General features: G+C 34.2%; 3 protein-coding genes across 10 annotated transcripts; 2 read left to right on the top strand and 1 right to left on the bottom strand.

The window, feature by feature from the left end:
- Nucleotides 1–5,022: 5,022 nt before the first annotated feature.
- Nucleotides 5,023–6,218, top strand: LOC116346563 (pheromone-binding protein-related protein 6-like). Its single transcript, XM_031776704.1, has 5 exons — nucleotides 5,023–5,138; nucleotides 5,230–5,305; nucleotides 5,378–5,462; nucleotides 5,523–5,709; nucleotides 6,127–6,218. Exons 1-5 carry the CDS (start codon nucleotides 5,049–5,051, stop codon nucleotides 6,142–6,144), a joined length of 456 nt encoding a protein of 151 aa, XP_031632564.1. The 5' UTR covers nucleotides 5,023–5,048; the 3' UTR covers nucleotides 6,145–6,218.
- Nucleotides 6,219–8,108: 1,890 nt separating this feature from the next.
- Nucleotides 8,109–13,517, bottom strand: LOC116346550 (neuronal membrane glycoprotein M6-a). Of its 7 annotated transcripts, none has more exons than XM_031776679.1 (6): nucleotides 13,400–13,517; nucleotides 12,879–12,975; nucleotides 9,760–11,316; nucleotides 8,806–9,125; nucleotides 8,576–8,729; nucleotides 8,109–8,503 (listed from the first exon to the last, which is right to left on the bottom strand). In XM_031776679.1, the coding sequence occupies exons 3-6, from the start codon at nucleotides 10,034–10,036 to the stop codon at nucleotides 8,226–8,228; spliced, it is 1,029 nt and encodes a 342-aa protein (XP_031632539.1). In that variant the 5' UTR covers nucleotides 10,037–11,316; nucleotides 12,879–12,975; nucleotides 13,400–13,517; the 3' UTR covers nucleotides 8,109–8,225. The 7 variants fall into 7 exon arrangements, with proteins under 7 accessions (XP_031632539.1, XP_031632542.1, XP_031632538.1 ...); XM_031776682.1 differs by lacking the exon at nucleotides 13,400–13,517 and adding an exon at nucleotides 13,266–13,392 and having other exon boundaries at nucleotides 9,760–10,327; XM_031776678.1 differs by lacking the exon at nucleotides 13,400–13,517 and adding an exon at nucleotides 13,266–13,392.
- A 372-nt stretch (nucleotides 13,518–13,889) lies between these two features.
- On the top strand, nucleotides 13,890–15,639 carry LOC116346546 (lipoyl synthase, mitochondrial). Of its 2 annotated transcripts, none has more exons than XM_031776672.1 (4): nucleotides 13,890–14,085; nucleotides 14,154–14,477; nucleotides 14,769–14,983; nucleotides 15,042–15,639. In XM_031776672.1, the coding sequence occupies exons 1-4, from the start codon at nucleotides 14,035–14,037 to the stop codon at nucleotides 15,571–15,573; spliced, it is 1,122 nt and encodes a 373-aa protein (XP_031632532.1). In that variant the 5' UTR covers nucleotides 13,890–14,034; the 3' UTR covers nucleotides 15,574–15,639. The 2 variants fall into 2 exon arrangements, with proteins under 2 accessions (XP_031632532.1, XP_031632533.1); XM_031776673.1 differs by having other exon boundaries at nucleotides 13,891–14,079.
- The last annotated feature ends 25 nt before the right edge of the window (nucleotides 15,640–15,664 follow it).

Here is a 15,664-nt window from a genome sequence, read left to right on the forward strand (position 1 = left end):
AAGTGTGACTGATATTGTGCTCACGAGCCAAGATTCTGGCGCTTCTTTTGTTATTTCCACGAATTTTGTCTCGTACCTTTTTCACCAGATCTTTTGTTCGCACAGATCTTTTTTTGCCTGGTTTTCGCTTCACATCGACTGTTCCGCGTTCCTTGTATCGTTTTATGGTGCGATGAATAAATAACAAATTGATATTGTCGTTCTGAAGCCGCCGAAAAATATCAACTTGTCGCAAACCTTTTTTATGCAAATTCAAAACGAGTTGACGTTTGACATCCATTGTTGTTGCAAAGTAAACAAGAACTGCGCACTAATGTGCATCATCACAGAACATAGCCAAAACATGAATAAACATAACGGTAAACAAAAGAGTGATTGGAAAGCAATATAGTTGTAGCTACGTAGTTACGAAAAAAAATATCAGTTTCACTGGCACACCCTGTACATTCGGTCGGTACATGAAACCGCAAAATTCTTGGAATTTGCTGAGATCGTCAAGCTGATTCCATACAATGAACATGACATTGTAATTGTATGTGGTGATTTTAATCAGCCAGGTGTCAAATGGGTCAAAGCCGATGACGGTGAGTATTATTTGCCAATTACGAGTAATGTGTCGACAGAAGGTGGCATTGCTGTTTTTGACACAATGTTCGACTGTAGATTCCACCAACTGTCAAATATCGTGAATCCAGCCGGCAATGTTTTGTATCTTGTATTCACCTGTTTAAACAGGTTCTACGAAATGTCGTTGATTGAATCAACAAGGCCATTGGTAAAATCGGACATTTGGCACAAAGCACTCGTAATGGAAGTGACAATTGATGAAAGTGAGATCACATCACCGCAGTTTTCACAAATGTATGCGTATAACTCGGCCGATTTCGATGCGATGAATTCATTCTTCGTTGGAAATCACATTTTGTCAGAAATTAATCGAATAGATGACCTCGAGAATGCATTTCACATTTTTGGAAATGTTCTACACGAGGCGATCGATTCATTTGTCCCGAGGATAACCGTTCAAAGTGGCACTGATCCACCATGGTACACGAAACAATAGAAACACATGAAAGATGTCAGAAGAAAAGCATACAAGCAAGCAAGGCAGACTGGCAATTTCGACGAATACAATAAAATCACGGATTCGTTCATCCAATTACAAAGTCATTTATTTAAATCGTACATCAGCCGCATACAATCACAAATCAAATCAAATCCAAAACACTTTTGGCGATTTGTGAATGATCGGAGAAAATGGAGCGATATTCCATCTATCGTTGAGTATAATGATGTGACAGCGAACACCGACACATCGAAAGCGGAATTATTCGCTGATTTTTTCGAAAATCAGTACACACGAAGCAACATTATCGACTTGGATGAATTGCTGGATGAATGCGGAGACGTATCATTTGACTTTGAAATCACTGAAGCCGATGTGTTAAAGGCATTGAAATCCATTGACGCGAACAAAGGAGCCGGTCCAGATGGAATATCACCGAAAGTGTTGAAGAACTGCGCACACTCATTGTCGAAACCGTTAACAGCGCTATTTCGTAAATCATTTCAACAAGGATGTGTTCCAGATGCATTGAAAAAGTCCTATGTTGTCTATGACAAAATCGACACATTTGTTAATGCGCAAATCATCCACAATCAACATGGATTCGTGAAAAATCGATCAACCTCGACAAATTTACTGCAAATGGTAAATTTCACGATGGACTCAATGGTCAGTAAATGTCAAACGGATGTGCTGTACACAGATCTTCTTTTGGGTAAAATAGTGTCTAGTACGTTTTTATAAAAATTGTATTGAAAATTAGAGATTAAAACAATGAACACAATCGATATCTGCTGCTCCGAAGTCGAAAAGGCTGGTAGCTGGATATTCGATCGGGTATAGTGATTCATTGTGAATGGTATTGTACAAAATTTTGTGATAAATACAGTCTGTGATCAGACGGTGAATGAATAAAAATAAAAAATAAATTTCATAAGTTGTTTCGTTACTTTTCCACATGGAGCTCTGACAAAATATTTTGTCTGCTCACACATTAGTGGATTTTGTCAGTTATATAAGCTTCGAGCCTTAAGCCATGTAGACAAGCTTCCTCTTTCTCGTGAATATTCCACAGGCAGGAGTGGCTCTGGACCTAATGACTGAGCTGTTTGAAGCTGCTTTAACTCAAAGTGATGTGTTTGTGATAGTTTCTTTGTTGCCCGCTATTTCTAAGAAGTGGCCAAAATTAAAGAACGATGCATTTCCTCTGTCGTTTGTCATATCATCAAGCAAAAAAAAATATGAAGAAACGCTCGGAACGTATATTTGATGTTCTGAGAAAATTCTATAGTGCAATTTTAGAAAAATTGTCGAATCGGTTTATTATTTTTATTTATTTATTATTTATTTGAGGTTTTAATGTCAAACTAAAGCAGGACGACAGTACAATAGCTATGCTTGGAAAAGAGTGGAATATACCCTCATTAAAAACCAAGATCTTTTCAATCAAAATCAATTCAAATTTCAACATGTAATTAGTATAATACTAATAGCAAAATAAGTTATCAATTCAAAACAAAATTCAATGTTAATAAAAATTACAACAATAGTTGCTGGTCAATAATAAATCAAATCAAAATATGTAATATAGATATCACAAAAATTAGTCTCTTGCACTACGTTAAGCAAAATAAAATTATCAATTAAATTATCACATTTTGACAATCATCGTCATAAAGTCTGTTTCTGTTATCATGGGCAATCGATTCCTTCATCAAACTCAGTTCATTTAGCAGCAGATATAGTCCCGTAAAAGCTCGTCAAAAACTATGTCTGGCAATCGTCAAAGTTTGTATTTGAATTCAATGAACGGTAAAGTTGGATCAATAAACATCGAGGCCTGATTAAAAGCTCGGCAGCCGTGCTATAAAATTGGACTTTAATGAATTCAGGATTCCTGATGGTTCTTCTTCCAGTGTTTATCTGAATTTGATTAAGAATCATTGGATCATTGTATTTTCCGGAAATAATTTTATACAGAAACAGAATTGCTGCGTTTAAACGACGACGAACTAATGTCACTAGCTCCAACTCTTTGCAACGGTCAACATACGGTGCTAGTTGATAGTTGTTCTCTTTTCTGTTCAAATAATCACCATTTAGATAGATAACTGCTTGTTTCTGCACACTTTCAACCGAAATCTTGTAGCTTTTGTGATTATATAGTAGTTTGGCACATTTTATGTCAAATTTCCGTCTACAAGTTCTCTTAACAAATGCCAACATTGACGCTGATTTATTTTTCATCAATTCAATATGTTTAGAGAAACTGAGCTTAGAATCAATCAACACACCCAATTCTCTCATTTCAGTGACTCTTTCAACCATTTTCCCATTGATGAAATAATTATGAACTATGGAATTTCTCATATGTGTCAATGTCAATAATTAACACTTTGCAATGTTTACCTGAAGCCCATTCTGATCACACCACCTCATGAAATCATCAATTGAATTTTGAAGATCCAATGCATCGTCCTCTTTCCTGATTATTCTGAGTAATTTCTTGTCATCGGCAAAGTTTAATGACGAGACGTTTAGTCTCACATATTGTTTACGATTTGAGAAATAGGAAATAAACCAACGAAGCGAATCATTGATTTACCACATCAAACGCCTTCTGGATGTCAGCATAAAAAATGTATAATTGCTTTTTTTCTTCAAACACTTTGGTCGCGAGCAATGATAACTCCATTAGATTGGTTTCGATATTTCGATTTGGAAGAAATCCATGTAAGGTTTTGGACAGTAATGGCGTTATCGACAATTTCACTTCTTTATGAATAATAATCTCAAAGACCTTAGCCAAATTCGCTTCAATTGTTACACCTCTATAGTTCCTAATATCAGATCTTTTACCACATTTGAATATGGGGATAGTTTCACCGATTTTCCATTGTTTTGGAAATTGACAATCTCTGATTGACTTTCTAAAAATCTTCTTAGGTTTTGGATGAAAATCTATCGATCAACATTTTTGCATGAGATAACCAATAGAAAAGTTTCAGTTATATTTGTGTTTCGTCGACTTTCATAAAACGTATGACTGTATATCAAGATCTAGGTTGTGTTCAGTATTGAGATATTTTAATGAGCGACGTAAAATCTGATTAAAAATTAATTAACACGAAGAAATAAATCAATTTTGAAAATAATAACATTTAATTACTGATCATTAGTTTTCAAAATTGAATTTCAGACGTCAATAAAGAAATAAAAAATTCTGCCCAATTGCACATCATTTGGTTGAATATCATAGAGAACGGTATTTCGACAAGTGACGCTCCCAGCAAACTTTGACAAAAAATGTCAATTTTGCGTCACGTCTATATATACAGCGAATTTTAGAAATCTTAACATTGAATGTAAACCCCAACTGTGACGCACTGTTTCGTTTTATTTTGTGGATTTATGAAGACGGGAGGGAGGAGAAAGGAGTAAATAAAAAGGGGAAACAGATACGTTTGATTTACATTGTAGTTAGTCGGTTATTATTAGATGGCGTTTATATAGTGTGCCCTTATTGCGCTTGACTCTCGATTTATTTTTGAAATGTTGTTAACTATAACACTTTTGGTTCTATTCGGAATTTTGTTTATTCTTATGGGCGGCATTTAAATGTGTTAAACGGAATCTGAAGAACGTTACATAAATTTTTTTTGTATGGAGTTATACTATGTAAAAAAAATTATGTAAAGTTCTTCAGATTCCGTTTTTGTATTGCCGCTTTTATTCCAATGGACACAAATTGATATCAGTCCTTTTTATGCCGAATCTATCCACACAGCGTCACTCTCTTTCAACCTCGCAAAGAGAGGTTTTTTATTCTGATACTAATTGACAGTTTTAATTGCTAATAATTAAATGCGAAAAATTCACCACAATTACCATACGCATTCAAATTGGAAACTGTATATAAAGGGGAAACCAAAGCAGTTCGAACATCAGTGATCGAAGTGAAATCGAAAGAAAAATTTTCAAAATGAAATTTATTGCATTTTCGCTATTTGTGTTTGTAACACTGTTACAGTTGGGTCAGCTAAATGCCCGTGAAGTGCTCCGTAACGACGAAGTAAATATTATTTCCACTTGAAATATTGTTATTGATAATTTTCCGAGACGAAAAATAAAAAAAAAACATGTGTTTTTAAATTTTCATTTAGTGGCCTACACCAGAGCTTCTGAAGTTTTTAGCACCAATTCGCAAGAAATGCCAAGCTCAAATTGGTATCAGTGATGGTAAGAACAGTTTATGTCACGATTTCTCTTGAAACACAGATATTTATAATAAATTCAAATGTGCATTTTTAGAGGCTATCAAAGAATATGATGTCGGCGATAGTCTAGATGCCAAACAATCAGTTAAATGTTATATGGCGTGTATATTCCGGGAATCGTAAGTAGTGTATGTTCGTCTTTTTAAATAAGAAATATTAATTCTGAGGTTTTCTTTCAGCAATGCGATTGCTCCGAATGGCGATGTGAATATGTCAACATTCGAACCGCTCCTTTCTAATATGAGTGACGAACTCAAAACGGCTCTTGGTAAACTATTTGTCGCTTGCCCGGGTAATATGACTGCAGAAGACGATTGCGAAAGAATATATCTTCATAGTAGATGTATGAAGGAAGCGGACCCAAAGGTACTTCGTTTTTTTTTGTTGCTAAAAATAACCAAACGTATCAACTTTTGATGAAAACAAAACCGAGTTTCACTCATCAGAGCTACTGTTGTCCGAAAATTCAGAAAAGTTGAGTGTTCAATGGGGATGCGACACCTTTGCTTTATTAATTATATAAAAGACTTAAGGAGAACTTCAAAGTTCTTGGTGACTTTTATTCGTGTATCTTTGACAAAAGTTCTCTTTTCTCTCAACAAAAATCAATGAGTAAAACTTTTGCTATAACACCGAATCTTTGATTTACACTTGCATTCGACGCACACTCAGCTACCTGAATTTCCAGTTGATGGCCAGCATCGGCGTTGATATGAAACAAAGTTTAAAATGGTGTAAGCCTATTTTAGAGAATGTAAAATAAATTATCATTCTCTCTTACAGATCTACTTTTTGATTTGAGTAGCTCTCAATCTCTGAATACAGTAATTTCTCCCTGGCTGTGACTTGAAATTAAAGACGTTGATTGCAACAAATAAAAAAAAAACTTTTTTCACTAATAATATTTGCACAAAAAAAAATTATTAACGTTTATAATAAAATAAATCAAAACAAAATTTTCAATATTTCGTTTTATTTCAAATGAATTGTAAAATTACAAGAAAATTTATTTATACGATAAATCGCTTATAATCTAAGTCGAAATGAATATTTATATATATAATTTTGTATTCGAAAAATATCGAAATAAAATCGTTCCTGTTGAGCTTGGACAATTATTTTGAATCGGTCGATTCACTGGCAGAATTTTTTTTTTAAAATAAATTATAAATTTCCTAATTTACACGTACTTTATGTTCTGACATGTATGGACGGTTGGACACCGTTATACGGGGCGTTTTTAATTATCAGAAAACAATGTATTTTCCATTTTTTCCCTTGTTTACGGCCAATTCTTTTTTGTTCTAACAAATTTTGTGCATTTCCATAAATCTTACCATCTCGGGGTACATTTTTTAGGTATTTCTTATATGATCAAATAACTTTTGATTCTAAAATTGGCAGTAATGAAACTAGATGTTAAGTATATCAAATTCCATAAAATTTGTGTATTTATTGCGGGGTACACACAGAGAAATATTGCAATCAAAACTAGATGGCTTGTCGTATAAAAATCGGAACTAGTTGACACTCATTTGTCTTTTGAAAAAGATCCGCACAAAAGAGAATACAAAAAAACGATATTTTACATAAAGATTATATGGATAAATACAATTTTATATGTATTGTCATCTAGTTCCAAATTTTATACGACATGCCATCTAGTTTTCTTTGTAAAATTTCTCTGTGTGTAAATGCGCATTGCGCAGCTATGAAACGACAACAACATATTATTGACATGTATTTTTAATGTCAGATAATGTCGACATTGGTGATGGTATTTTAAAAAATACTTTGTAATCATGTTCGTTACATGTTCGTTATAATGGACAAGTATAGTAACATGTCGTCGTTCAAATGAATTTAAAAATCCGTCCACTCGTGTCGACACCATCTAGCTCTTAAGTAGGGATTTCATAGCTGTGTGGATATGAAAATTGAAGAAGTAATTCGAAATTTGTTGATAAAAAGAAATATTTTTTTCATTTAAATCGATTTCGAACTATATTTGCAAAGGGTGTTGGGCTCTTGTAATTCTGTTTCAAAGACGTTTTTCGTATCTATTTGAAAATTTGTTGAAATTTTTTATTGAGCATGAGATCGTTTCTCATTTATATTTTTAAAAAATTATTTTCTTATTTTTATACAATAAATGAAGATAGATAGAATTTAGACGGGATTAAAATGCTCAAAATGCTTAGATTGGCCCATGGTTTACTTATTTGTTATTCCTTAATTTGTGATTTAATCTAAATTGCTTTTGTCTGTAAATAAAAGCTCAATGGATATTGCTTTGCAAAGTGATTCAATAAAATGATCTTAATTAAAATGGAATGTACGACGGAAAAGCATGATCATTGTGTCTATTTAACCGGTATATTGAACGAAACTTAAATCTAAAAGCGGACACAAACAAAAAATGCTTGCTAAATTATTGTTCACTTCGAGAGATCAAATCGATCCATTTGCTTGAACGCAACAACGGTCGATGATTCTTACTACAGTGAACATATATAGAATGCTGAAACGGTAATTATGTCGTCGGTCCAAAAAAAATAAAAATTACAGGTTAAAAATTAAAACAGAAATGTTAACGTCATAAATGGTGTGGCAAAAATGGATTACAATAGAAAAAATGCTTGAATATACTCCTAAATTGGACGGAATTTATATCCTTGATACTTGTTTCAATTTTGCTCTCTGTCTCTCTCACTTATATTGAAAACATTGTCTTTTGTTCGTTTTTCTTTTCATATTTCGATTTCGATTGAAAACAAAAAAAAAATTGGAATAAAAAAAATCTCTTTGATCCGGAACATATACTAAATATCTCGGTGTATGTATATTTTTGTACGTGTTTGGTATTAATTGCAGCGATACGCTTAGAAACGTTCTTTTGACGCCGCACTGTATTCCATATCGTTGAGATTTTGAATTTCCTGCAGCTCTTGGAATTTTTCATGATCACGTATATGCGCATAATTAGCGGACAAGCACATTAAATAATGTACCAAACTTAAAATGATTAACAAACACGAAATGGTCGCTATTATAAACATTGTTTCGGCCGGTTCAACGCCATCCTTGCAGAACGCCTTGATTTGGAATTTATCGCATACTTTCATATCTTGTTGACGGGATCCGGCCGGGAATAGGAAATCTGGATGGACGAGAAAGAGAATGAAATTATTTAAAAACGTTTTCGCTAATAATATCGAGGTTAAGTACTTACGAAACTGGACCAAATCAATTAAGCATTCGCGTGGATTTTCATGACTGTTTTCGTTGCACATTTGCCAAAATATCGTGTACACAAATGTTACAATGCACAAGAAGCAAAACATTATCGTCCAAATGATTGTCAATATATAGGTAATCGCCATGAACTGTAAACAATCACACAAAATATAAATGAAAAAGTTCGTTGGCTCGAATATTTAATCAAACAATTGTGAAACTTACAACTGCACATGAAATACGGCCGCCAACACGTGATCGCCATGCTCGATAGACTTTGTATCGCGTTGAACCGGTGGCCAAACATCCAACAAATAATATCATAAATCCGAGGCCGGCCATTGATGCGCCAATCGTAACGAATATCATTTGTACGGCTTCAATCCAAAAGATTCGAAAGCGAAATACACGATCAAACATGATAATCATCAGCGATGCTCCACGATACATTGATGTGCAAAATATCGCCACACCAATCAAACACATCACCGTCGCAATCATTGTTGCGTATGGTATTCGTGTCATACATGATCTACAGCAATTTCCTAAATCAAAGAAGACAAAAAAAAAACAATATTTCAAAAATTGCGTACATTTTGTGTGAAAAATCAAAATAGAGAATTTTATAAAAAAGCAAATTTAAATTTGACAAAATGATTGACATAATAATAGAAGTGATGTTGTGTTAACATTGAAAAAAAAATCATACAATTTATACGAATTCATGAAAATGATTTACAAATAGAAAGTCATGGATGAGTTTGTGTTGAATGCGAATTGGATAAACACAAAATAGACGAGTTGACAAATAAAAAAAACGATATTTTGGCGAGAAACTGTTTCATGGCAATGATTTACATCAAATCGCACAGCATGCGAAGCAATTTTCACATCACGTTCAACCAATCTGATCTGTTCACGATTCTTTGTTTTTTCTTATGGAGATTTTTTTTTGTTTCAGTAAGAGAAACCAGGCCAAAGAAACAGTTCTTGCTCAAATGATATTGACAAAAATATAAAAATCTCTTGTGCCTAACAAGATCTGTCTTGTTAGTCGTGCACTATCCATTGAATGTAACACACACACACACACATACACAAAAGCATTTGGAACAAAAACTGCGTGATAATTTGTGTGTTTGCCAGACGAAAACTGGATGATGATGATGAGATTCTAACCTGGATCACGTCGTCCATGCAACGAATATTCGCTATAACGATCGATCGATGTGTCCGATCGATAAAGACTACGTCGCGTTCGTTGCAATAATGGATTTTCACCATTTGTAATTTTCGATCGATGATGACCGATCGACGGTTGATTGGTTGCATGAGCAAGCGTTAAAACGCCATCTTCATCGAAATTCGTTTCCAATAAAATGTCTTCGCGTACATCGTGCATACCACCACCGCCGCCACTGCCACCGGTAGCACCAGATCTACCGCGCATATCCATCCTCTTTACTTAACACCGTTCGATAAACAGAAAATGTCTCTTTTCTTCAAGTAATATTCTAGTTTTTCAGTTACTTTTGAATTCGAAAAAAACTCCAAACAATCAAGTGATTACGATTTTACTTCATCTTTCACTTCAAATTTAGTTCCGTCGTAAAGTCATTTCGTTGCGTTTTCTTTCATAATAATATTTCCAACCGTTAACTCCGTTCAAATCACACACCGAACCAAATTAAATCGTTTCCGAGAATTTCACACTTCAGCATAATCACTCGCTGTGCTCTCTCAATTACTTAAGCAAAATAAAAAAAAATCAATGGTGCGTCATGATTTCCATTGTTTATACTTCTAACATATTTTTATTGTTTTGCACAGACTGTGACTAAGCTAAATCGTCTTATGATAGATATTATTCTGATTTTGCATTTGCACTCGCACGTCGTAAGTTTCCGTTCACTTCAAAGCTTTGATTGTTCATTGCCATAACATATACGTTTGATTTAAAGCACGTTCACAGCAGAAGAAATAAAAGAGAGAAAACAAATGATTGAAACAACGAAAATCAAATCTCGAATATAAAAAAAATTGTTCTTTCTTTTTTTTGGTTCTTGTAGCAAACGCAGTTAAAACCGTTATACTATTCAATTTGTCGTCGAAGCACTCGTTTCGGTGTGTTATCGTTTTGTATCTTATCTATTGGTGGTATTTCATCAATGTTTGTATTGTGATCTATTTAACTATATTTCGTGTATATTTATATCAGAATGAGGAATAATTTCACCATTTTTTTTTTCATTCGAAATCAACTTTCTGCCAAATATTGTGAACTGGTTTTGAACCAAGCGAGACAAACCCACTCAGTGCTCTATATTCATACTTTAATCAAAGAAAAATTGATACAAAATTGAATTTTTAAACCGAAAACTTGCACTCAACTTTCTCAATCAAAATGCGAAATGAACCGATGCATAAATTGTATTGTTCTTGTTGAGTCGATGATCGAAATCGCTCAGTGAATATTATAAATTGGTTGTGCGCTTGCTGTACGTGACCAATACGCTCATTAAATAGAACGCCACTGAACGTCGTTAAACCGAACGATATTGAACTATTGCTGTACATGACATTCTTTCTCGCTCGTCTGCACTTCAATCGCTGCAATCGTTTCGCTATTCTATTTCATTGCTTACGCCGTGTGCTTGTGTATAATAGTTAACTACGTGTACGTGTATATCCGTCATTCTGGAGAGTGTCCGACGTTTTACCTTTTTTCTCATTCGACTTGTTAGAAAGAAAGAAGAATGATTTAGAAGAAAGTGTTTCACATCTAAAAATCGGTCTTTATTATTGTCGAAAATAACTTGGACCATTCTATAACTACAATTTGCTTCTATATATTATGTTCTCGGTTGAATCCGATACGGTACAACAACAACAAAAATCATCACCGTGTGTTCCGATGTTGTAAGTACACATATATATCTTCATCGCCGTTGGGGCCACATTTATGTGAAAGCATTCCAATACCGTTTGTACACACCAATTAGTCTAGAGTACACTTTATATATTACATGTCTTACAACATTCGGAAGACAATTTTATTCTAACAACAATTCCACTGTCAACCATACAATCGAGCTTGGAACATTTGCTTACACATACACAATCTTCGGAATGGTAACAGATACAACACACATATGAACACGTCTGTGTTTCTTATAACTCTGTGCAAAAGAAAACATTGGACAATTCCATTGATCAAGTTTTTGGTTAAAATTTGTGGAAATCCGATTACGGATTTTTCTGAAAAAAATCTTGAGAAAAATGGATTTGCTTCGTGTTATTTTGCTTGAAATCTGTTTAAATTGTTTTATTGTCGAAATGGAACTGACTTTGTCACCAAAAATCAAAATTTTATATGAAATTCGATTTTTCGGCTTTTGTTGCAAATCGGTTTTTCTCCGTAATTTCGACGAAAAAAACGAATTCTTAAAATTTGATCCATTTCCGAAGCCGATACTTAACCATGAACAAATGTTTGTCGCCGATCAAATACCGAAAATGATCACGAATTTCTTTTCTTCACGGAATTTCATATGATGAATGTTACTGTAAATATGTTACACACACAAAGCTGAACTATAAAATCGCCAAACTAAACGACGAGCCGTCAAAAAGCCAAACATTAAATTATACCGTTTACTTACAGGTTTTCGTCAGCAATTTTTATGTAATAAACACATTTTGCCTGTCATCAAAACATTACTTGAAAAAAGTGGCTTTTTTTTTGCTGAATTGGGTTGCATGCACATCTGTTACTTGGCGCTTCTATAGTATCTAATGCAAATTCCATATGGTGCAAATTATTCTGCGCTAATAAATGCAAATGAATGTGATTTGAACTTTGATTCAATTGTGGCAAATAGCATATAAATGTATCAATTAATCGAACTGTAATTGGGTTATTGACAACGATGCCAATCATCATCAGCCAGAATAGCAAGGCTTCAGTTGCAAGCAATTAAAGACAATAATTCACAAGACAACTCAATTAGTGCGAAATCTTTTCATCTATAGAAAAAAACACCGAAACGCTCTATGAGCCGAAACGAAGCAACGGAATAACAAAGATATTTTTGCAACGGAAAGTAGAGGAAAAAAGAGCTGTAATGAGCATCACCAACTTTCATTTTTCACCGTGGAAATTGTGTATCGCACGAAAAATTATTATTGTTATGGCAATCCTAGTGGCAATCTCACTAAATGAGACACAATTTTGTTACATTTAAAGAGATGGGAAAGTCAACAATGTCCCAATTAAACCGACATTAATGCACACTTACCCATGTTTTTATCTGTGTTGGATGTGTTTAAGAAGAAAAATTCGTTTCACTTTTTATCTCTTTCTCACACTTTTAGCTGCCAGCAGTTACATGCACTCTGTAAACACACAAGAAAAAACAAACAAACATAAATTCAGAGGTTTTTCTTAATTTCTTCGCTAAAATGTCACTTGCTGCACGTAAATATGGTGCGTCTTCACGTATTTGTAAGAAAAGAAGAAACAAAAGTTTTTAACATTCAAAAGTGTTGTTGTTTTTTGTTCTTTGGTCGAGATACACTTTCATGGAGAAGTAGGTGTGTATCGGTCTGTATTCCAGTTTGTTTGCACACCAGTTGAACTCTTTCTATCTCTTCTAATTCGATTCAAATTCGATTTTAAGACTAACCCCTTTTGTTTTAGTATTTAACAAAATCCACGGCACAAATTTTTACTTTTATTATTGTTTTTGTTGTACGCCAAACTCAACAATTTTACAATCAAATTTACGCGAGAACATGAAACAAAAGTACACAGACTTACCACTTTCATACGATCATTTATGAATTGTATCTAGGTTTGAATGGGCTCGAGCCACGCCACACAATTGCAAATCGTTGAAAACATTACGCACACACATGCAACATGGTCATAGGCACGAATCACTGACGAAACGACGCAGGTAGAAGAAACACAGACATTGACAATACATCGATGACGTATTGTTATGGCAACCATGAATAAGGCGCCTGTCAAACATTCCAATGATTTCATGGGTAATTGGTACTGTTTTTTGGATTACAAAGGATTTTTAGAGGAAAGAATCTTGAAATGTTGGGAATAAAAGAGTTGGGAAAAACCATTAAAAATTGTCTGTACAAACTTTGAATTTGAATGGCTCATCTCAGTCACTTTATACGATATACCAATAGATGTCACCGATTGAGTTGCTCAATTCTCTTGCACACATATACACATACATATCATCCAACGGTCAGGTAAATTGTTGTGTGATTTTCGAAATGTCAATTGTCTTGCATGACATACGACATACACACACACATCCATAAACACAAATATACACTGATTAGCTCGTGCTCAAACACTTTTCTGATAAATAATATCAAAAAAATTTAGTCGCATTTCAATTGAGAAAAACAACATTAGATTGTGTAAAAATGTTAAAGAAAAGTCTATCAACGGGTCAATTGAATCTAGTCAGAGTATGTGTAAGAAATTTTAAATTATTGTGAAAATTTTTCCATTCAAAATATTTGAAATTGTTTATTCAAAAAAGCATTGTAGTTCGAGTAGTAAATTGGAGAAAATCCGTGAGCGTTTAGCGAATGGACCAACATTTCAGGATTTTGTACAAGATTCGGATGATCTTCGTGACGATTGGGATTATGAAGGAAAATTGAAACGTGAAAAAGGCGATGAGAAACGTTTACGATTGCCACCATGGTTGAAAAAAGAGATTCCGATTGGCGCCAATTTCAATAAAATCAAATCACAATTACGTGATCTTAAATTGGCCACCGTTTGCGAAGAGGCTCGATGTCCAAATATTGGCGAATGCTGGGGCGGCGGTGAACATGGCACACAAACGGCTACAATTATGGTATGACATTGGAAATGTTTTTTTTCATTCATTTTACATTCAGATTCAAATGATTATATAATCGCATTTGAATTGTCAATACACATCCATTCGGGGTGTACGTAAGTTGGATTTGTGTGTGTGTGAAAGGATGCATGATAAGGCAACATGTATTACATGCACATATAATCGGAATAACATGTTTACTTCGAACAAACATATATTTATTTCAAGGTCGAATGTAAAAAAATAGTGATCGATGCGAAAATTGATGAATTCTTCGAGAATTTAAATGATTGACTTTATTTTCAGTTAATGGGCGATACATGCACACGAGGCTGTCGATTTTGTTCAGTGAAAACAGCCCGAAAACCACCACCATTAGATCCAAATGAACCAACAAATACCGCTTCAGCAATTGCATCGTGGGGTCTTGACTATATCGTTTTGACATCAGTCGATCGTGATGATTTGCCCGATGGCGGCGCCAATCACATCGCCGAGTGCATCAAAGAAATTAAAAGACAGTAAGTGAAGAAAATGTAGAACCTTTATTTCTCGTCTAATTTCATTTTCTTTCACTAGAAATCCTCGAATTTTCGTTGAATGTTTGTCGCCAGATTTTCGTGGCGATATCAATTCAATTCGTTTGATTGCCGAGTCCGGCATTGATGTGTTTGCACACAATATCGAAACAGTGGAAAAACTAACGCCATTTGTTCGTGATCGACGTGCTGCGTATCGTCAAACATTGAGCGTTCTGAAGGAAGCAAAACAAATCAATCCAAATTTAGTAACAAAATCATCAATAATGCTGGGTTTGGGTGAAACCGACGAAGAAATCGAACAAACAATGAACGATTTACGCAGCGTTGAGGTGGACTGTTTGACATTGGGCCAATATATGCAGCCAACAACGCGACATCTCAAAGTTATAGAATATGTGGAACCAACTAAATTCAAGCATTGGGAATTGAAAGGCAATGATCTTGGATTTCTTTATACAGCCAGCGGTCCGCTGGTTCGTAGTTCCTATAAGGCGGGCGAATTTTTCATCACAAGCATTCTAAAGAAGCGACAAAAATACCAACAAACCAAAAACGATATACCAAAGTAAAGTTTACTTTGTAAATATGTATAGTCTTGTATTCCAAGGGAAATAAAATGTGTTATTCAAAAATAAGCAAAAAAAAATTTTTTTTTCAATC

This window comes from Contarinia nasturtii, unplaced genomic scaffold (assembly GCF_009176525.2).
Source record: "Contarinia nasturtii isolate CC-2019 unplaced genomic scaffold, AAFC_CNas_1.1 Cnas_scaffold_1565, whole genome shotgun sequence".
Lineage (NCBI taxonomy): Eukaryota > Metazoa > Arthropoda > Insecta > Diptera > Cecidomyiidae > Contarinia > Contarinia nasturtii.